Source organism: Danio rerio, chromosome 13 (genome assembly GCF_049306965.1).
Source record: "Danio rerio strain Tuebingen ecotype United States chromosome 13, GRCz12tu, whole genome shotgun sequence".
Lineage (NCBI taxonomy): Eukaryota > Metazoa > Chordata > Actinopteri > Cypriniformes > Danionidae > Danio > Danio rerio.
The window spans coordinates 34,616,637-34,641,760 of record NC_133188.1 but is presented as its reverse complement, the minus strand read 5'-3'; the positions used below and the strand labels follow the sequence as shown (position 1 = coordinate 34,641,760).

At 33.4% G+C, this 25,124-nt stretch overlaps 1 protein-coding gene across 17 annotated transcripts in view; it reads right to left on the bottom strand.

Moving 5' to 3' along the window:
• Positions 1-2,482: 2,482 nt before the first annotated feature.
• Positions 2,483-25,124, bottom strand: part of ptpn20 (protein tyrosine phosphatase non-receptor type 20) — a 74,498-nt gene continuing 51,856 nt past the window's right edge. For all 17 annotated transcript variants that reach the window (XR_012388783.1, XR_012388780.1, XR_012388782.1 and 14 more), the window contains 4 exons: positions 8,386-8,720; positions 6,402-6,617; positions 6,217-6,279; positions 2,483-3,756 (listed from right to left, as the gene is read on the bottom strand). Coding sequence is in view for 10 of the 17 variants with exons in the window: in XM_073920136.1 (XP_073776237.1) it covers positions 3,661-3,756; positions 6,217-6,279; positions 6,402-6,617; positions 8,386-8,720 (710 nt within the window). In the remaining 7 variants the exon portion in view is untranslated. The remainder of the gene's footprint in view (positions 3,757-6,216; positions 6,280-6,401; positions 6,618-8,385; positions 8,721-25,124) is intronic.

Genomic DNA, 25,124 nt, shown 5'->3' with positions numbered 1-25,124 from the left:
CCTTTACAGAACGTTCTGGTAACATCCTTGACACGAGTGGGGATGTTCTATGAATTTAATATTTATACGTGTCTATGGTATTTTATAAAAAATAAATTAAAACATTTGCCAATAAAATGGCATTACTGTTAAGAAAACTTCAGAACCTTTCAATTATTCTGCGTTTTCCTTGCCTTCATTTTATTCACATATTTGTTCAATAACAAAGATTTGCAACACTAAACATAGCAGCACACCGAATCCTACATATTATTTCACCACAGCTCAAAAGTCTTTCTTCCTGCACTTGATCTGTACACATCCTAAGGCTTTCCAGTTGTCATTGCAGTCACACTGCGGATGATAAATTTCAGCAGGAGAAACAAAAACAGACTTTACAGCCAACACCATGGCACATGGGGAAGAGTGTTCCCACTCTGCTTTTACTGCAAAGTAAATAGCGCCTCTCACACGGGCTCTTGTGACAGCATGGAAAGCCTTTTGACCTTGTAGAAGAGGAGGAAAGCCTTCAAAGCCAAACGTTTGGGCAAAAACACGATTAGCAAGTTTGCCTGTTCCAAGCCTTGTTGGTATTCTAAACCCTAGCAGCCGTTGAGTTTTCTTTAAGCTTTTTAAAGTGCTAAACCACAAATGAGTGATAATTTCACATCACGTGGGATGTTCTCTATTATCCTTCATTTAACAATCACTCTTTGTTGAGAAGCTACCTTTATGTTTTGGAAATTAAACACTGTTTTCCTAGCTGCTGTGATTTCAGGCATGTTTTGCAATAATAAGAACCCATCTGGATTTCATTATTGCTTCTGTTTTCTTCAACTTGTTCTCCGAATGTTTCCAATTAGCAAAGACCAACAATGCCACTGTTGCCTTATAGTAAACATGATGTGATGGTGGAATGGGTTGCCTGTATTATTTTGTAGTTGTTGGCAATGCAGCTTTATTTAATTGTTATTCTATGTGCTGATGCATTTTTTTCCCCATCTACATTGAGACTATAAAATAGCGATCCCATGAAACTCAATTTGTTGACAACAGCAAGAAATAAAATGGCGCAATTCTTTCAGCGAGACCTGATTTATTGCTCTTGCAGAAGGAAACTGATGGAGGATGTGGTTGGTATCTGACATACTCCAGTCATTGATCATGCAACTGAAACCACATGTGCGGAAATTTAAACATACTTTAGGAATTAATATAATACCTAACCGAGCTCTTCTTTCAGTTTTATAACGCTTCCAGAGCCTATGCTATTCTCGCCGAGCTGAAGAGTTCAAGAAGATGGTCAATTTCATTCCTGTGTAAAGTGGGTGTGGGTGTATTGTCATGGTAAAGTCATTTGGAAGCGTGTATTTGGAGAGAGCCAGTGATTTATAAGAGTGCGGAAAGTGTGGAAATGATCTCACAGCCACCTTGTAAATCCACCAAGCCTTGAGTTCACAGCGCAGTGCAGACATAACTTTTTTGGTAACAAATGTAAAAATAGCACACAATGTAATACAGCACTAACTATTCAACGTTCTCTTGAATCCACTCCAAAGAATTACATTGAAGTTGTCGCTAATCCAACAGTTGAGTTCTTCAACTGAGGTTTGAATTAAAGAAATGAAAGAACCCAAACTATTCTAAGAAATAGTCCATTTGCAGACTTCAGATGTTAAACACTTAATCAGAATCAAAATTGACTCACTGTATGTCATTACTATTTTTTAAAAAGGTATTACACATTTTTTGGGGGGACAACAGGGTGGCTCAGTGGTTAGCACTGTCGCCTCACAGCAAGATGGTTACTGGTTTGAGTCTCGTTTGGGTCTGTTGGCATTTTTGTGTTGAATTTGCTTAGGTGAATTGAATAAGCTGAATTGGCCGTAGTGTATGTGTGTGAATGAGTGTGTATGGATGTTTCCCAGTACTGGCTTGCAGCTGGAAGAGCATCCACTGCGTAAAACATATGCTGGATACGTTGGCGGTTCATTCCCCTGTGGCGACCCCTTATAAATAAAGGAGACTAAGCTGAAAAGAAAATGAATGAATGGATGAACACTGTTTGGGGCTTGTCGCCTCTGTTTCCATACAGGTATATAAATATTTTCCATTTTTATGTGCACATATCAATTTGTAACCAATTTATATTTTGGTAATTGGTGACTAATTTGTAAGAATTTACAATATCACCTTATACACAACTAAATTTGGTAAATCGGTGACTAATTGGTAAGCATTCATACAATCTTATACACAATAAGATGTTTATTTTTTTCTAAATATATCTTTCTATACAAGTGCTTTACATTTTTGGCAAATTTTTTGGCGGATTTATATCATTTGTGCATAGAAAAATCAATAGAATCAAGTTTGTATCCAATTAGACTGAGTGGGAATCTCTTGCTTGCAATCTAAGAAAATGGAAAATGGTTGTCAAATAAGTCTAAAATATGCTAATAAGATTTTCATTGGAGGGAAAACAAAAGCAACAACAACAACATACAATTAAATGCTGTTTTATATTTATTTATAAAACTGTAATAGAGTAAGAGTATAGAGAGTATATTTCATAACTATAGCCGATAACTGAGCTTTCCATCAAAGTACAAGGTTAATAATTTCTAGTGTAATACAGCAATATAATCATTTGTATTTTTGACAAGTTTTCTTTCACAAGGCCTGTGGAAAATTAATGCAAATCAATATATACCATCACAGACCAAACGGGGCATTTGACCCTTTTTAAAAGCTCTGATGTGCTCTGAAACGTACAGTAGTTTAAGACATAAGTGTGCTGCAAATTATTGTGCTGTTGCTTTGCATCAAGCCAAAACAGTGAGACGTATGACAATATCACAGAATATTGGTCCGTTACAATTTACAACCCATTCATTCACACATTAGTTGCTTAATATCGTGACTGATTACTTAAGATGGTTTACTGCAATTGTTCTTTCTCCACTACATTTCCATTGTCCAAAGTCAAACACAAACCCTCAGAGGATATTCCCACAGATAAGAAGGCTGCGGTTTGTAATCTCTCCTTCAGCATCAGTCCTGTGTCTTTGGGTTAATTCCTCTTGCTCTGACTTAATGTCAACTAAGAGGTAAAACAGCTGAGAGTGCAGATAAAGAAAGATTGAGAAATTAAAAGGCACTTTGCTAAAAGTATCTGTCCAGCAGCTGCTTCCTCTGAGGATGCATTTACAGCTACTAAAATCAGACACGACAAAATAATGTCAAATCAAAACATTCTGTAAGTATTCAGGACCTAGAGTTTGTACATTACGCACTGAGGCTGAATAGTACATTCAAGTGATGAATCTGAATTAATAATTAATGTGCATAAATTTACCGTTAAAAACAACAACAACAATAAAACGAAAACATGTTCAAGGCAAAATGACTAAGAGTCCAGAAAGGCTATTAAATCAGTGTTTTAAGCCAAAATGGTATAAAAATATATATCAGATCACACGAGGGTATTGCACGGTTAATGAAAATATCTACCATATTTCCTAGAGCATATTCCACATTTGATTGATGGTGGTCATATTATATCAGACGCACACAATCAACACGTCACATTAACACATGTCTGCCATTCAAAAACACATCAATTGTTGCTTTTTTCTGAGGAAACACTTGTAAGACTTTAAGGGCTTTGTAAGGATTTGTTCATGAAGAGGTTTCGGTTTGCCAGTGGTGACCATAAAGGAGCGAGATGTTTTGTAACACTTCCAACCAGACTTTATAACAAAAGAGGTATTGTTCCTGCAATCAGAGAAAAGAAAGACAAAACCTTTGTGGATTTATTTAACTATTCTTAGGGCCCTATGATTTCCTAATGCAGAAATGAAATGAGAAAATTTCACTTTTAATCTTTATTTTAAGTAATTTCTTAATGGAGTCATGATATCTTAATAACATTGAAAATAGAGAAAACAAAACAAAACAATGGAATGCCATGAGGCTGCATACTTAATCGAAAAAAAATCGTGATCTCAATTCGACCCCCCACACGATCTTAATCAGAATCTCTACAATTTAGCCAATTATATGTTCAGGAGAGAAGCATAAAGGCCGCCGCACAAGTCTTTACATTGTTTAATATACGTGTTGAAATGTTGTTAAGAGAGTCACATTTTGTTTTGATAAAGTATAAGTTCACACAAAAATGTCATTTCTGTCTTCATGTACTGACGTATTTGCGGCTGCAAATTCATACGTGAACTGACCGTGAGTTGAGCGTTTACTACAGCAGATGCGCCGCCGTTAATAATGTCTACTGTAGCAAACCGAACCTGCATAGACTGACAATAACAGGTAATAAAGTTGTAAATAACGTTCAGCTTGTTGTACATTACGATCGCTTGGGAGCCGCACGGGAGGTAAGATTTGCATGTATGTTTTTTTTTCCTCAAAGTGACAGCAGCCATGACATTAGCCGCATTCGGCAGTGAAAGTAAAACCAAAACCACGCACCTCATTTAAATGAATAAATATCACATTTTATGTGAGCTATGATTACGACAATCATTTGATACGTTTTTTTTTCTTTTATAGCGAACACAGTGTTGTGCATGAGAATAAATGTTTAAGGGTCAGTATTACTACTCTAGCCTGTATAACGTTGTATATAATGCAGACAGATTTGTTATCTGATAATGAAATATGTCTTATTTTAACAGTAAAATAATGGTCTATGAATGTTGTCAGTGATAGATTGCAAGCATATGTCTCAAACATAAAAAATCACCTTCAGAATTATAAATAGTAGTATTCTGATATAATCACTTTACTGTGCATTAATGATCAGGACAAATTTAAAGTTTGTTCAAGTCCACCATTTCAATATCCGCTTGTTAAGTGTGAAGTCACGCTAAGCAGCTTCCGGGTTGAATCGCTCTATTCAACTGAATGGGGAGACTCATGAAATGGTAATAATAAACATTTACAAAGCGATTTAATTTCATAGGGCCCTACATACAGAACTTTCAGAAAAGAGATAAATATTAACAACATTTAGTACTGCATTCATCCCACCCTCATTTTAATGGATATTAAAAGCTTAATAAATAATTTAAGACAGTAAAAATGGCAGTTTTACTTGCTTATGGGTAGGGCCAGACGGAATCTGCGGACATTTTTTGCTATTTCTATGTAGAATTTTGATATAAATCTGTGGATTTATGCGGAATGACTTTAGGAGTATTATAACTAAATCCTTAATACATGAAATTAAAAGTAAGAAATTTTTAACTTGTATTTAATGTTTACAATGCAAATCCAATTAGATCCACTTTATTTGGTAAACTAAGCAAGTCTCTCAAGTAATATTTCTACTAAAAGACAGAAAATATTCATTTACAAACTATATTGTTTATAAATCATATAAATATTTTCACATTAGTCAATAATATTACTGAAATAAATTTAAAAACTGAAAAAATATAAAATTACACACATTTACACAAGTAAATAAACAGAATCAATGATGGGCTACAAATCAGAAATATTCTGCGGAATTTTGTGCAAACAGATTCTGTGTGGGCCTACTCATGGATCAAGAAATCATGTGAATTTCACATCATAACCAGTGTTGGGGGTAACGCATTACAAATAATGTAAGTTCTGTAATAATATTACTTTTCTAAGTAAGGTGTAAAGTAATGCATTACTTATTTTTTTTTCCTTCTTAGTTTAATTAATTAGCTTTAAAAATAAAATTGTTCAATTAAAATTAACGTAATCACATACTCAAATGAGAGAATTTGCTCGCTGTGGGAACAGATAGAAATCAAGATGTTATGCCAGAGTCTTTCTCATTATTCACTATTCTCACTATTTTGAATGCAATAAAGAAAAAGAAAAGGGCATTGCCTCAATGGACAATGATTTTCTAACTAATAAGACAACTCTTAAAAAATGTAACTAAGAAAACACATTGCTTTCAAGTTTTATGAATCTGTAAATGTTTTTATTTATGTTTAAATAACGTTTCATTAATCTGGGGTCAGGAAGTTCAGCCAGATGAGAAAAAGTCATGCAAAAGTAACTCAAAAGTAACGTAATGCATTACTTTCCATTAAAAGTAACTAAGTAAAGCAACTTATTTTTTATTTTTATGAGGGGACTCAATATTGCAATACAGTACTTTCAAAAGTAACTTTCCCGAACACTGATCACAACTAACATCATCGAATTACACATTAAACGTCCTGATTTGCTCACCTTAGTCTGAATCATGCCGTGCCGCTGGAGTCTCATCTCCTTTACAATGTCACTCACATTAATCTGCAAAACAAAACATAGATTTATCTCTTCAGAATTAATAATATGCTGTTTACTTAAATGAGATTAATGCCATTATCTATTGGTTACAGATTGATTATGCTGCTGTAGTGTAAATGACTCACACTGAGGTCTTTCTGAATGAGACTGAGGATGACGTCTGTACAGATGAGGACTCCGGCTCGGCCGATGCCTGCGCTGCAGTGGACGGTGATGGGCCCTTTAGCGTGAACAGCCCTCATGTAGCGGATGAAGCGCACAAGCTGATCGGAGGAGTGGGGTGTGCCGTGATCAGGCCATGTGGTGAACTTCAGGTGCTTCACAAAGTGCACGTCTCCACTCTGGAAAAGTGCACAGGTCAATAATCAGCTGCGTTGCAGATCTGCATTGATTTAGAATTTTGAAGATACATGGCAAATCAATTAAATCTGCATTTTTGACTGCATTTTGAGTTTGTAATACTCCTTGAAACATTAAAACAGGTCACATTTATTTAAAAATTAATTTACATTTAAAATTCTAAACTAAAAGCACACATATTTAATATATTAATTAATTTCTCTTATCAAAATTTTAACTAAACACAATTCTCTGTCATTGAATTTGTATTATTAAACATTACAATTACATATTAGCATTATAAAATTACATTTTTTCTTAAGTTTTTACACACAAAATATATATTTTATGGAATATTGCATTATTTAGTATAAGTCCTTTATCAGTGCATCTCTTTTTTAAATTAATCATTAAATAAGCTATTTATTTCTGACAATTATTAACTCTAACATGAAATTAAAATAAAGTTTTTAAGATGTTATTATCAGTATTATTTGTTTTTTGGATATCTAGTGCGACCCAAAACAGTAACAAATTTCACATTTAGAAGATATAAAGTTGATATAAACATACCGCTGTTTTAAATTGCTTCCGCCCAAATGGACCAACGGTTTTATTCACGCGAACTCACACTACAGGTTCTCATTACATCAAAACCAATCAAATGCTTTCTAGTATCTGACATGGCACGCCCCCTTCAATGCGCTTCTCATTTGCTTTTCATTTGATGTGCTTGAGCTCAACCACTCTCAATGGCAGGTGTGTGATAAAAAAAAAAACACTATTGGCTGTTTTTTTTTTTAAAGGGAAGGAGCGACTCTCCCACCCTCTCATCGTGTTTCGTTTGAGATTATATCAAACATTGAATAAAAATGCATATTTCAAAGCACTTCATGAGACCGATAAGGGCAGGGTAACCTGTCAATCGCATGCGAATGGCCAATAGTAAGCGACAATGACCCAATTGATTCCCAAATGACAAAATTATTTAACAAGAGTTTATCTTGATCTTATTTGAGTTGATCTGTTTTAAGCATTTGTTTATTGTACATCTGCAGCAACATGTAGTCGACAATACTTTTCCGTTTAAGAGTAATCAAGTTTAAGTAATTAAGTATACTTCTGCTAATATTAATATTTAAAAATAATCTTTATTTGTAGGCGCTAATTGTGTTCTTTGTTGTTCTTCCATCTTTTAATTATTGTTATATTATGTTATTATATATATATATATATATATACTGTACACACACACACACACACACACACACACACAAACACACACACACATACATATATACATATATATATATATATATATATATATTATATTTAATAATAAAAACAAAAAAAAATGAATAAAGTGGAATTTGAGCAACTTTGGAGAAAAAAAAAGTTAAATTAAATTGTTAAATTGACTATGTTTTAGTTTTTCCAATGCTGGGTTGTGGCTGGAAAGGCATCTGCTCCGTAAAACAAATGTCGGAATAGTCGGTGGTTCATTCTGCTGTGGCGACCCCTGATAAATTCGGAACTAAGCCAAAGGAAAATGATTTAATATGTTTTAGAATTTCAATTAACTGGATGTTTAATTTGGTCACTAAAATATAATTTAACCATTAAAACTGAGTCTTTAAAACTGAAATGAATAGCAAATGACAGCAATCAACTCATTTTATAATGGTAGCTTTTACACTGAAAAGGTTACAATAAGAAATATATTTGTTTTGGATGAAATGCACTATTTTCCATGAGGAACATGCTCCTAACCTTTTTTTCCACCATCTTGATGACCTTAATGTGGAAATAACCAAGCATCTGGTAGTTGTCCAGGAAGAGCTGGTAACGGCTGGTCTCTTTGGGGACGTCGAGCTTCTCGGGCCAGTATTTGTGGCATTTGACCCGTCCGCGCTCCACCTCTCGAGTCATCATGGCGATCACATCAGACCTGTTCTCCCACACCATCTGCCAGAAACTGTCCTGAGTGCCAGGCAAAGGGCCCTGAGCGGAGATGAAGAACAGCTCCTCCGAGCCCACCTTCATACGAATGTAGCTGGCATTGATGTAGCCCTCGTCCTCTCCCACAGGAACACGCGTCTTATCGTCTGAATGGTCAGAGAAATAGAGATTGTAGATTGTGATCAGTTAGTCCTAATAATAGTCCACACATTTATACACTGTAAAACAATCAGTTTTGTTATTATGAATGTCTGTGGGTCAAATATGAGCTGTCTATTTTTGTGTTTTGTGTGCATTAAAGGGATTGTTCAGCCAAAAATGAAAGTCTGTCATTTACTCATCCTTCACTTGTTCCAAACCTGTTGAACACAAAGGAAGACTTACTAAGAATGTTGAAAAGCAGCAGCCATTGATTTCTATAGTATTTTTGTCCCTACTATTGAAGTCAATGGCTGCTGTATTTTTTTTTATTTGTGTTTACAGAAGTTAAAAACCAATTAAGTGTGTATAAATGGTGTGGGAATTCAAATATTTAGAGTGAACTTATCTCTAAATAAATTTTGTAAAAGTGATTTTATATATACATACAGGAGAGATCAACATAAGTAATGTCATGTTTATCAATCCAAATTTGAAAGAATTTTTAGTCATGGCTATACAAAAATTATTAGCACAGTGCTTTTCCAAAATAACCAAAGATATGTCAACAAACAAAACACAGGTTAAAAAAAATCTGAGCTTTATCACGTTTGTACAATATACTTTTCACGTTCTCACAATATAATATCACTTTCTTACAATATAATATCATGTTTGTACAATATAATATCACATTCTTACAATATAATATCATGTTTGTACAATATAATTATCACATTCTTACAATATAATATCACGTTTGTACAATATACTTTTGTTCTTACAATATAATATCATGTTTGTACAATATAATTATCACGTTATTTGCCGCCATACGTGCGCACAGATGATGATGTGCGCGCGCGAGACTTTTTTTCTCGCGCTGGATCAGTTGAAATCATTGCTGGTTATTTCATAGCAGAAGTTGAAAAGAGGCTTGGGACACATTCCCGGATTCGCTCCAATCTGGGAACAGAAAATGTCACAATGGCAGACATGCAAAGATTCTTGCGATGGAGTATGGATCATAACGTCACTAACTGTTTTATTACTGGGTCTAGTAATCACAATCAGTAGCTGCAAAATTTCATCATGTCTCAATCCAAGCATAAAATAGAACTTAATTAATTCTGTAAGAAGAGACATTTTCTCACGCTCTGATCACACCAGGTAAACGTAGCCTAAGCAATAAAGTTTTCACGTAATAACGTGATAATTATATTGTACAAACATGATATTATATTGTAAGAACGTGATAATTATATTGTACAAACGTGATATTATATTGTAAGAACGTGAAAAGTATATTGTACAAACGTGATATTATATTGTAAGAACGTGATAATTATATTGTACAAACGTGATATTATATTGTAAGAACGTGAAAAGTATATTGTACAAACGTGATATTGTATTGTAAGAACGTGAAAAGTATATTGTACAAACGTGATGTTATATTGTAAGAACGTGAAAAGTATATTGTACAAACGTGATATTATATTGTAAGAACGTGAAAAGTATATTGTACAAACGTGATATTGTATTGTAAGAACGTGAAAAGTATATTGTACAAACGTGATATTATATTGTAAGAACGTGAAAAGTATATTGTACAAACATGATATTGTATTGTAAGAACGTGAAAAGTATATTGTACAAACGTGATGTTATATTGTAAGAACGTGAAAAGTATATTGTACAAACGTGATATTGTATTGTAAGAACGTGAAAAGTATATTGTACAAACGTGATGTTATATTGTAAGAACGTGAAAAGTATATTGTACAAACGTGATATTGTATTGTAAGAACGTGAAAAGTATATTGTACAAACGTGATGTTATATTGTAAGAACGTGAAAAGTATATTGTACAAACGTGATATTATATTGTAAGAACGTGAAAAGTATATTGTACAAACGTGATATTGTATTGTAAGAACGTGAAAAGTATATTGTACAAACGTGATATTATATTGTAAGAACGTGAAAAGTATATTGTACAAACATGATATTGTATTGTAAGAACGTGAAAAGTATATTGTACAAACGTGATATTATATTGTAAGAACGTGAAAAGTATATTGTACAAACGTGATATTGTATTGTAAGAACGTGAAAAGTATATTGTACAAACGTGATGTTATATTGTAAGAACGTGAAAAGTATATTGTACAAACGTGATATTATATTGTAAGAACGTGAAAAGTATATTGTACAAACGTGATATTATATTGTAAGAACGTGAAAAGTATATTGTAAGAACGTGAAAAGTATATTGTACAAACATGATATTATATTGTAAGAACGTGATAATTATATTGTACAAACGTGATATTGTATTGTAAGAACGTGAAAAGTATATTGTACAAACGTGATATTATATTGTAAGAACGTGAAAAGTATATTGTACAAACGTGATATTATATTGTAAGAACGTGAAAAGTATATTGTACAAACGTGATATTATATTGTAAGAACGTGAAAAGTATATTGTAAGAACGTGAAAAGTATATTGTAAGAACGTGAAAAGTATATTGTACAAACATGATATTATATTGTAAGAACGTGATAATTATATTGTACAAACGTGATATTATATTGTAAGAACGTGAAAAGTATATTGTAAGAACGTGAAAAGTATATTGTAAGAACGTGAAAAGTATATTGTACAAACATGATATTATATTGTAAGAACGTGATAATTATATTGTACAAACGTGATATTATATTGTAAGAACGTGAAAAGTATATTGTACAAACGTGATATTATATTGTAAGAACGTGAAAAGTATATTGTACAAACGTGATATTATATTGTAAGAACGTGAAAAGTATATTGTAAGAACGTGAAAAGTATATTGTACAAACATGATATTATATTGTAAGAACGTGATAATTATATTGTACAAACGTGATATTGTATTGTAAGAACGTGAAAAGTATATTGTACAAACGTGATATTATATTGTAAGAACGTGATAATTATATTGTACAAACGTGATATTATATTGTAAGAACGTGAAAAGTATATTGTACAAACGTGATATTGTATTGTAAGAACGTGAAAAGTATATTGTACAAACGTGATATTATATTGTAAGAACGTGAAAAGTATATTGTACAAACGTGATATTATATTGTAAGAACGTGAAAAGTATATTGTAAGAACGTGAAAAGTATATTGTAAGAACGTGAAAAGTATATTGTACAAACATGATATTATATTGTAAGAACGTGAAAAGTATATTGTACAAACGTGATGTTATATTGTAAGAACGTGAAAAGTATATTGTACAAACGTGATATTATATTGTAAGAACGTGAAAAGTATATTGTACAAACGTGATATTATATTGTAAGAACGTGAAAAGTATATTGTAAGAACGTGAAAAGTATATTGTAAGAACGTGAAAAGTATATTGTACAAACATGATATTATATTGTAAGAACGTGATAATTATATTGTACAAACGTGATATTATATTGTAAGAACGTGATATTATATTGTAAGAACGTGAAAAGTATATTGTACAAACGTGATATTATATTGTAAGAACGTGAAAAGTATATTGTACAAACGTGATATTATATTGTAAGAACGTGAAAAGTATATTGTAAGAACGTGAAAAGTATATTGTAAGAACGTGAAAAGTATATTGTACAAACATGATATTATATTGTAAGAACGTGATAATTATATTGTACAAACGTGATATTATATTGTAAGAACGTGATATTATATTGTAAGAACGTGAAAAGTATATTGTACAAACGTGATATTATATTGTAAGAACGTGAAAAGTATATTGTACAAACGTGATATTATATTGTAAGAACGTGAAAAGTATATTGTAAGAACGTGAAAAGTATATTGTAAGAACGTGAAAAGTATATTGTACAAACATGATATTATATTGTAAGAACGTGATAATTATATTGTACAAACGTGATATTATATTGTAAGAACGTGAAAAGTATATTGTACAAACGTGATATTATATTGTAAGAACGTGAAAAGTATATTGTACAAACGTGATATTATATTGTAAGAACGTGATAATTATATTGTACGAACGTGATATTATATTGTAAGAACGTGAAAAGTATATTGTACAAACATGATATTGTATTGTAAGAACGTGAAAAGTATATTGTACAAACGTGATGTTATATTGTAAGAACGTGAAAAGTATATTGTACAAACGTGATATTATATTGTAAGAACGTGATATTATATTGTAAGAACGTGAAAAGTATATTGTACAAACGTGATATTATATTGTAAGAACGTGAAAAGTATATTGTACAAACGTGATATTATATTGTAAGAACGTGAAAAGTATATTGTAAGAACGTGATATTATATTGTAAGAACGTGATAATTATATTGTACAAACGTGATATTATATTGTAAGAACGTGAAAAGTATATTGTACAAACGTGATATTATATTGTAAGAACGTGAAAAGTATATTGTACAAACATGATATTATATTGTAAGAACGTGATAATTATATTGTACAAACGTGATATTGTATTGTAAGAACGTGAAAAGTATATTGTACAAACGTGATATTATATTGTAAGAACGTGAAAAGTATATTGTACAAACGTGATATTATATTGTAAGAACGTGATAATTATATTGTACAAACGGGATATTATATTGTAAGAACGTGAAAAGTATATTGTACAAACGTGATGTTATATTGTAAGAACGTGAAAAGTATATTGTACAAACGTGATATTATATTGTAGGAACGTGAAAAGTATATTGTACAAACGTGATATTATATTGTAGGAACGTGAAAAGTATATTGTACAAACGTGATATTATATTGTAAGAACGTGAAAAGTATATTGTACAAACCTGATATTATATTGTAAGAACGTGAAAAGTATATTGTACAAATGTGATATTGTATTGTAAGAACGTGAAAAGTATATTGTACAAACGTGATATTATATTGTAAGAACGTGAAAAGTATATTGTACAAACGTGATATTGTATTGTAAGAACGTGAAAAGTATATTGTACAAACGTGATGTTATATTGTAAGAACGTGAAAAGTATATTGTACAAACGTGATATTATATTGTAAGAACGTGAAAAGTATATTGTAAGAACGTGAAAAGTATATTGTAAGAACGTGAAAAGTATATTGTACAAACATGATATTATATTGTAAGAACGTGATAATTATATTGTACAAACGTGATATTGTATTGTAAGAACGTGAAAAGTATATTGTACAAACGTGATATTATATTGTAAGAACGTGATAATTATATTGTACAAACGTGATATTATATTGTAAGAACGTGAAAAGTATATTGTACAAACGTGATATTGTATTGTAAGAACGTGAAAAGTATATTGTACAAACGTGATATTATATTGTAAGAACGTGAAAAGTATATTGTACAAACATGATATTATATTGTAAGAACGTGATAATTATATTGTACAAACGTGATATTGTATTGTAAGAACGTGAAAAGTATATTGTACAAACGTGATATTATATTGTAAGAACGTGATAATTATATTGTACAAACGTGATATTATATTGTAAGAACGTGAAAAGTATATTGTACAAACGTGATATTGTATTGTAAGAACGTGAAAAGTATATTGTACAAACGTGATATTATATTGTAAGAACGTGAAAAGTATATTGTACAAACGTGATATTATATTGTAAGAACGTGAAAAGTATATTGTACAAACGTGATATTATATTGTAAGAACGTGAAAAGTATATTGTAAGAACGTGAAAAGTATATTGTAAGAACGTGAAAAGTATATTGTACAAACATGATATTATATTGTAAGAACGTGATAATTATATTGTACAAACGTGATATTATATTGTAAGAACGTGAAAAGTATATTGTACAAACGTGATATTATATTGTAAGAACGTGAAAAGTATATTGTACAAACGTGATATTATATTGTAAGAACGTGAAAAGTATATTGTAAGAACGTGAAAAGTATATTGTACAAACATGATATTATATTGTAAGAACGTGATAATTATATTGTACAAACGTGATATTGTATTGTAAGAACGTGAAAAGTATATTGTACAAACGTGATATTATATTGTAAGAACGTGATAATTATATTGTACAAACGTGATATTATATTGTAAGAACGTGAAAAGTATATTGTACAAACGTGATATTGTATTGTAAGAACGTGAAAAGTATATTGTACAAACGTGATATTATATTGTAAGAACGTGAAAAGTATATTGTACAAACGTGATATTATATTGTAAGAACGTGAAAAGTATATTGTAAGAACGTGAAAAGTATATTGTAAGAACGTGAAAAGTATATTGTACAAACATGATATTATATTGTAAGAACGTGAAAAGTATATTGTACAAACGTGATGTTATATTGTAAGAACGTGAAAAGTATATTGTACAAACGTGATATTATATTGTAAGAACGTGAAAAGTATATTGTACAAACGTGATATTATTTTGTAAGAACGTGAAAAGTATATTGTAAGAACGTGAAAAGTATATTGTAAGAACGTGAAAAGTATATTGTACAAACATGATATTATATTGTAAGAACGTGATAATTATATTGTACAAACGTGATATTATATTGTAAGAACGTGATATTATATTGTAAGAACGTGAAAAGTATATTGTACAAACGTGATATTATATTGTAAGAACGTGAAAAGTATATTGTACAAACGTGATATTATATTGTAAGAACGTGAAAAGTATATTGTAAGAACGTGAAAAGTATATTGTAAGAACGTGAAAAGTATATTGTACAAACATGATATTATATTGTAAGAACGTGATAATTATATTGTACAAACGTGATATTATATTGTAAGAACGTGATATTATATTGTAAGAACGTGAAAAGTATATTGTACAAACGTGATATTATATTGTAAGAACGTGAAAAGTATATTGTACAAACGTGATATTATATTGTAAGAACGTGAAAAGTATATTGTAAGAACGTGAAAAGTATATTGTAAGAACGTGAAAAGTATATTGTACAAACATGATATTATATTGTAAGAACGTGATAATTATATTGTACAAACGTGATATTATATTGTAAGAACGTGAAAAGTATATTGTACAAACGTGATATTATATTGTAAGAACGTGAAAAGTATATTGTACAAACGTGATATTATATTGTAAGAACGTGATAATTATATTGTACGAACGTGATATTATATTGTAAGAACGTGAAAAGTATATTGTACAAACATGATATTATATTGTAAGAACGTGAAAAGTATATTGTACAAACGTGATATTATATTGTAAGAACGTGAAAAGTATATTGTACAAACGTGATATTATATTGTAAGAACGTGAAAAGTATATTGTACAAACGTGATATTATATTGTAAGAACGTGAAAAGTATATTGTACAAACGTGATATTATATTGTAAGAACGTGAAAAGTATATTGTAAGAACGTGATATTATATTGTAAGAACGTGATAATTATATTGTACAAACGTGATATTATATTGTAAGAACGTGAAAAGTATATTGTACAAACGTGATATTATATTGTAAGAACGTGAAAAGTATATTGTACAAACATGATATTATATTGTAAGAACGTGATAATTATATTGTACAAACGTGATATTGTATTGTAAGAACGTGAAAAGTATATTGTACAAACGTGATATTATATTGTAAGAACGTGAAAAGTATATTGTACAAACGTGATATTATATTGTAAGAACGTGATAATTATATTGTACAAACGGGATATTATATTGTAAGAACGTGAAAAGTATATTGTACAAACGTGATGTTATATTGTAAGAACGTGAAAAGTATATTGTACAAACGTGATATTATATTGTAGGAACGTGAAAAGTATATTGTACAAACGTGATATTATATTGTAGGAACGTGAAAAGTATATTGTACAAACGTGATATTATATTGTAAGAACGTGAAAAGTATATTGTACAAACCTGATATTATATTGTAAGAACGTGAAAAGTATATTGTACAAACGTGATATTGTATTGTAAGAACGTGAAAAGTATATTGTACAAACGTGATATTATATTGTAAGAACGTGAAAAGTATATTGTACAAACGTGATGTTATATTGTAAGAACGTGAAAAGTATATTGTACAAACGTGATATTATATTGTAGGAACGTGAAAAGTATATTGTACAAACGTGATATTATATTGTAAGAACGTGAAAAGTATATTGTACAAACGTGATATTATATTGTAAGAACGTGAAAAGTATATTGTACAAACCTGATATTATATTGTAAGAACGTGAAAAGTATATTGTAAGAACGTGAAAAGTATATTGTAAGAACATGAAAAGTATATTGTACAAACGTGATAAAGCTCAGATTTTTTTTTACCTGGGTGGCAGCTCTACGCTTCCGTAGTATATTTCTTTGGTCTTCATCTGAAAATCATTTTATCTGAGGGTTTCAGTTAGTTTAGATCGACTCAACATCTTGCAAAGTCAGGGAAAACTAAAACATTTGGCTGCCAATTCAAAAGAGTTTGTCAGAAAATTAAGGATTTTAATAACTAGGAGGAATCTGAAAGTCTCATTTTTTTAATACTGTGCTTTAAAATACATGTAATGGCTTTAAAACTGCTATTATACTACTATTATGAAAACTTCAAGTAGGACTAAGCCTCAAAATGTTTTAAATTATAGTTCGTTCTCTTTTATTAATAATAATCTTTTAGGGTTTTTACACTTTTTACTGGACAGGGTAGTGACGATTATAGACAGGAAAGCGCATCCGGTGTGTGACCTGCTTATGATTATTTAAAATAAAATGAATGCAGTTTTCCATTAGAAGCTGGATATTCACAGATTGTTGTCACAAACTGTGTTTAAACCCCTTTAAAAGTGATTTTTGCATAAGAGACCATACATTTAAATGTTTCAAAAAACGTGTGGGGGAAAAAAGTCAAAATTTGAGTGAAATAATGTTTCAGCATTTGTTCATGAAATATGGATAGTCAGAGCTTGTTGGCTTTCTTCTGTAAATCAGGCTACAAATGTATAATCATTACAACAAAATCAGTACATTTCACTCAGAAATAAACTCTGACACATTAAAAAAGCTTTTTCCTTTTTGTTCATGACCCCTGTTTCTTGGCCAATATCTGAGTACACTTAAGCCTGAATAAGCATGGATGTTATTTGGCCATAATATAAGATAAGAAAACAACAGTTTGGCTCTTGATGACAACTCAAATCCCACAGGGCAACTAAACCATCGAGAGTTCATTATGGAAACCAGAAGGTAGTGTATACAATTTTTCTCTTTAAAAATCAATGCATGAACAAACAAACAAACCTCTTGTGTATTAACTATCAAATGCATGTTTCCCAAACCACAAACTCGTTTTTATTTGAAACGCAGGTAGGAGATTTATAACAGGGCCTCAGCATTCCTGTAATGAGCTGATTGCTGTTGTTGGCTTCGGTAGCCAACGGTGTTATTAATCTACAGACCAAGAATGCAGCGATTTTGGTTTCACCATCGAGGTGAAGGAACAAATTGTACCGAGGTACAACAAATAGCTGCAAAGAAATGAAACAAGCTCTCAAGGTCATGCTGGTTGGAAACACAGTGAGAAGAATGAGCTCATGCTATTCTCATGAAGGCTTAAGACTGACTAACTGACTAAAAAACATTTATACTTTAAAATTATATTAGTGAAATCACCACTTTTTGATGACTGGAATCACAAAATATATCATTTTATTTTTTGTTTATTATTTTAGCTATAATACGTTATATTTTCATTTCAGACTATTCCAACGTTTTTGGTCTGTAAATTATTGCTGTAACAAAGATGAATTAAATGTTTTAAAAATGGGCAAAAAGTTTCTATTTTATAAACATACTGTTGTTTGGAACTTTCCATAAGTCAAATAGAAATATTCTTGGTACTAAAATTTTTAAAACGCTTATTTCCTGCTAACATTTAAGCGATGTTAAGCGCGTTCTTAAACATAGATGATTTGCCATAGTATTCACCAGTGCTCAACGGAAATGACTTTGATTGGCCATGAAGGTCATAAGTTCACTGCTCTTCACCAAGTGCAAACAAAGATACACAGACACTGGAGCGTTTTAAAGTCGAGAAGATCAGTCGAGTCATTAGCGGATTGTTCCTCTGTGTTTACACTTGGAACTAGGGTTGTAACAATATACCGGTATGACGGTCTACCACGATTTGAACGTGCACGATTATCATACCATGAACAATTGCATATCAATGGTTTTAACCCTTAAAGACCGAGACAGCCGCCCGCGGCTAAAAATAAGCATTGCTCTTAAATGTTTAATAACTTTTGATCCGCTGATCCGATTCATACAATTCAAAGATTGGCATAAAGAAGAGAATCTCAGCTTTCCAGTGCTGTATCACATAACATTCGCGGCTCCGGAGGCTCCGGAATCAGGGCGGTTACGTCATCAAAATTTGACAGCGCTGATTTGACAAAGAAACGCTCGTCACTGTGTCTCCGGACAAACCAGACATGATACATTGATGCATTGTCCCTCCTCCATGCCCAGATTGGTTCAAACTCGCTATATCACAACCAATAAGCATAGGTTTCGCTTTTGTTTGTGGACCAAAAACGAGCTTTTTGAACAACACAGAATGAGAGATAGGCATACATTTATGCGCGGCTAAATAAAACGCAAAAAAAAAGTTTTGCATGAAATAATTCTCATACTAAGTACTTTTGCATGCACAGCAGCACAGAAACATGACAAAACAGTGACACAGCAAAGACGAACTGCTGCTCTTGCTGTTTTCAAAAGACGCAAATGAAGGTGCAGCTGTTTGTCTGCATTGCAGACAACCATATCCAAATCCATATCCACAGACAACCATATCCATGCTGGCACATAAAACCTAAGGATGTTCCATATTGAATCTAGTTTCGTTATGTAACTATTTATAGTATAGTAAATATTTATATCTATTTTTTACTGAGGATTTGCACCATGTTTATTTGGACTTTATTTGGACTTTGACACATTATTTATTTTTTTCTTATTTTTTTATTTGTTCATTGTAAGTGGTGTTGTTTATAGTAACTGAAAATATATTATTTGGAAAAAGTCAAATTTGCTTCACTGTTCTATTATTTTGTAACATTTGTAACATACCGTATACCGCGAAACCGTCAAACCGTAGTATTGTTTTAGACGATTATCATACCGTAAAAAATTCATACCGTTACAACCCTACTTGGAACATATTGGTGAAGTGCAGTGGACCTTCACGGCCAATCACAGTAGTTTCTGGTGTGGACTGGTGAATACTATGGCAAATCAGCAGTGTTTAATATAGCAATCAACAGCGCTTAATTGTTAGCAGGAAAGTCTATATAGTAAAAGAATCACTTCATTAGCTAAAGTTTGATAAACGGCATCTAAAATGTGTGTTTGGGAAAGGAAACGTTAGCTGACTAGTGCCATTTACCTTCGCTGAAAATGAGGTCCGATATCCCTTTTTATTTTCACTATCCATTCAGATAGGACCTTCGAGTCACTCGGAAAGCGATGAAATGATAAATTTGTGTCTCTTTCTCTTCGTTGATAAGATATACAGCCAGGTACACTGGCGCAGACTCCGTGATACTTCTGGGTTTCTTCCCACCGCAGCCTTGCTTAAAATGGCAGCTGCGTGAAATCGGTCTATGGATGAGTTTTTAATTTTTAAGTAACTGTACTTAAAACTAAAATCAGATTAAATAAATAAACAAGTGTTTTCTTCATGTGTCATGCAACAATGTCAATAATAAATAAAAAGATTTCCTTCACTTTAGGAAGGTCACATTTGTTAGTAGCGTGTTTTCTCCTGTGCGCAATGTACAGAGAGAATACTAAAGCCACTGCTGTTGTAACTCTCTGAAGGGGGCTCTTGTGAAAACATGTTCAACAGCTCAGAAGAGGAAAGGGCTGAAAAATAAAACCGAGAAAGAGAAGAAGATAAACAAAAGGGGGTCGCATGTAAGCAGGGGAAGCGTGTGTCACTGGGAGTAGGTAAATTCGCCCTCCACAATGGGTGGCATCGGCTTCCTGGAGAAGTTCGCAGCCCCTTGAACTCTCTCCAGTAATAACAGTGGTTTAAGTCCCAGGGGCCTCACACTTTTCAATCCAGCGTGCTTTATTCAGGGAACAGAAGCCCAGTGAGCTGCCATGATAATAAACAAACACTCCAGGGCCAAACTACAGCCAGTTTCCCTCCCGCCAGCACATGAAGCACAGTATTGTGCCTATTCTGTTCACAGAGACCCCTTCATTTGAACAAAAGTGACCCTGCACATGTATGGATGTTTCCTATTAACAGTCAAAGCAGATCTGTGAGTCACACATCTCCTGTTGGACTTTTTCAGGGTTACTTTGTTATGATGGCAAACAACGCCTTTGACCTCCTTACATTTCACACCAGCAAATAACTGAGTCCGTACAAACAGGATAACGGTGAAAATGCCAGCTCATGGGTGAGGAGATCCGGAAAGCCGCAAAGAGGTGCCGGATAGAGTGTGAAAAAGCGAGTCCAAGATGGTTACACTAGCAATGTAATCCAATATGTTGGACACCAGGGAGTAAATAACCAGGGATTGGTTACATTTCACTTAATTGCTGTGTCATGTGCTCCACTGTTTATGGGTAAATGTATACAAGGGTCACGTTCACTGTTGTCTAACACTGAACACATTCAAGCAGGAGATTTGTGACTCAGATAAATTTAAATGGAACAAATTGTGATATTTTACTATTGTAAAACTTTATAATCTTACTTTAACATAACAGATTTTTTTTCAGCAAGTGTGCATGACTTGAACATTCTATTTATCAAATACTGTAATTCTGACATCTGTGATGTTTATAAAAAAAAAAAAAACAATACCGCTGATAATATGAAATTTTTGAGAAAAAAAAACATATTTCTATTTTCTAAAAAAATATGGACATTAGCACATGTTATCTGAATGTAGAGTAATACTTATACTACTAAAAATATATGCCAAACTAGGGGCGTACTCACACTATGCTATGCGAACCCTGCCCAGGCCCGTTTCCCAGATCCTTTGAGAAGTGTGAGTGCTCTGAATCAGGCTCAGGCACAGTTCACTTGGCCGGCCCTGGCCCGGTTGGAGAGCCAACCTCCCGCTCTCCTTCGGGAAGCCAATACGGAAGTAACTGAAACTGCAATTAATCGAAATTCCGCTAGTGCTGGCTCCATAATACAGCAAATGTCAATTGAGCCCACTGTTAGAATGGCCAACTTTACAGCCTTGTACAAAGAACGATTTTGGTTCATATAGCTAATATTACCCTTTATGACAACTGTGAGGGGGTGAATTTATTTTATATCTCATCCGTTTCCTTTATATTAGGCTATATTAGGTTTGCATAATTAAGGGCATGGCCACTTGAGTGACAGCTAGGTCCCGCTGGTCGCAGTCACTTCACCTCAGCTGACTCCGGCAGATTAGCTGCTGAACTCTGCATTTTTGTGTTGTTTTATGTGGCTTTATACTGTCAGTTGCCTTATGGTTTTTATTTCTTACAACTATCAGATAATATGGGATGCTTTGTGCACTTAATTGTGCTCACAAACCATTCACGTGGCCTCTGTTTCCCATGTGAGTAAAGTTATATACTTATACACCTTCTCTATAAATGTATTTGTTTTATTTGAGATAATTTATCATTTATATTTTTCTTTAGACCTGTAAAGCACTCCAGAATCTGACAGATTGGTTAGCTGTAGGCTCTAGAACAGTCATCTGAAGCGTTATCATACATTGTTATGCTGGATTTCATCAATAGCCTTGCATTTACTAACACAGACTATATCTGAAGTGTTTCTAAGTCATTTGCATTTTCCTCCTGTAGAAAAACGTCATAAGAACAATGTTTGGTGGCTCAATGTATTAGAGAGCTTTTAAAGGTCTAAACACTTAATTGATCCAGTGTAGTGTACAGCCAAGCACATGTGGTCAGAACACAAACGAGTCACAGGTAATAAAGTATTAAGCGTTTTCATAAAGTAAAGTCTGTCTAAGCCAGGTCCAAGCAAAATGCCAGCAAGTGTCTGTAGCTCTGCTCACTCTCCGCATCTTTGTCCTTGTTTGGTATCCTGCCGTGGGTGCGATGATGCACGAACAAAATGGCGACAGTTAGCCGCGCCTACTTGTGGATTCTTTAGCAGTGTTCAGAAACCTATGGGTGACGTCACAGATACTGCTCCATATATTTTACAGTCTATGGCCACAGCGCAGTTCACTTGTGCTTTGGCGTGGTATGCTTGTGTGTGAGTGCAAACTGTCAGTTCGCAAACTGTCGTAGATTATTAAAGACGCAAACCCCTCACTGCACAGCTACACTTTTAGCAAACCTCCTAATTCCTGGTAAGCATGAGGACTTTATGATTGTTTATGAGTGTCAAAAGTGGATAATCTATTTGGTGAAATATTTGACTGCTTGTCACTGCATATTTAACGACTTCAATTATAGAACTAAAGAAATCTCCACTATGCTGAGTGAAAGTGCTTACTGAACAGCGCATCATCGATGACGTAAGCGTGCCCAGGCCCGAATGTATTGTGGGTGCACGTCGTCGGGGGAGACGGGAGAGGGGACAAGCATGCTTTGGCCCGATTCAAGGCAACTGTACATAGTGTGAGTCTCCCCTAAGATACCGATCACACAGAGTGCACTTATACATTTCAAAAACATGAGGCACAACACACTGCCTTTTTTGTTTACAAGGAAAAGGAGTATGGTGCACCTTTTTTGTCACTATGTCACTAGGTAACAACTAAATCAGCTGTGAGTGACGTAACATGCATTTTCTGCTCAGAGTTGACTTTTTTCAACTGCAAGCACACAGGGCACAGCGGCAAAAACGCAAGGCGCAGCAGACGGTTAAAGCCTCATGCCTCATTCACACTAGCAGCAACTTTGTAGTTGCCTGCTGCTCTAGGTGGCGACCTGCTGCAAACGCAGGTCTGTGTAGTTCTAAAGCACGAATACAAGAGTGGATCACGTGAACTCTACTGGTGCTCATATTGGCTGTCGCTCAAGAAAGTTGCTCTTCATTTGCATAAAGTTAAAGAATTCTCAACTCGCTCGACACACCCACCAGGTCGCCAACCAAAGATTTATACACTAGATATCGCATACGGACCCTGAGCATGTGTCAATAGTGCCACCACATTTGTACAGTGCTCCCAGGACAAATGTCATTCAACCTTACTTGTTAAGACAGTGTGCCAATGTGAAGATGCTGGACTTTAGCGCTGTGTACGGATGTAGTAATGAGCAAACAAAGAAAACAGAAAGAAACCTGTAATATTGTTGGCTAATTACTTAAGTGAATAAATTGCTCATAATGGAGATTCATTCACAAACGAATCGCTCCCTCCGTTAGAATGAAAAGTGAAAGCGGGAGAAGGGGTGTGTTTCAGGACACGAATTACATCAAATTTAACAGGAAGGTAGGAAAATACATTTGCATGCACACAAACACATGCTCTTTGTCGGCAATGCTGTGAGCTCACTTATCCATCGATGTAGAAAAATAATGTAAAATTATAATTTTCGTAATTAAAAAAAATATTTGTGTACTGACCACCTGGAAAACTCCCGATCGTAGATATACTGTATGTATATATGTGTGTTTATCTATGGCTCTGGATGACCAGTCCTCCACTGCACCTTTATCCTGCATTAATTTGAAAGGAGCGCTACCCTGTACTACAATGGCGGCTCTATTGACATATTCCTTTCAATAGGCAACAACAGTGTAGGCGACATCTAATGTAAACATCTATGGTCGCCAACGGTCAGTGTTATCATCACTCTCGCAGACAGAGGTCACCGGAAGTCGCTCGCTCTCCGTTGAAAAAAGCTTGTCGCTTTGCTTTATGTCTCATTCACACTAGCAGCGACTTTATAGCTGCCTGTTGTTCTGGGTGATCTGCTGCAAACACCTATAGCATGGAGAATACTACCAGCCTCTGCAGGAGCTGAGAGAAGATCACGTGAGCTCTACTGGGCTCCTATTGGCTGTTGCTCAAGAAAGTTGCTCTTCATTTGCATAAAGTTTAAGGATACTCAACTTTGTCGTGTCGCTTGACACACCCACTTGGTCGCCAACTGTCACTGTCGCTCATGTAGACGGAGATCATTCACTCTCCATTGAAATAAACAGGGACTTGTTGCTTTGCTGCTACAAGTCGCTTGTATTGTGAATAAAATGCGAGGCGTACAGGGCGCAGCACGCAAAACACTCATGGCTGTAAGTAAACCATTCAAAACATGAACCTCTCAACACAAAAAGCGAGTTCGGTGTTATTGGCTG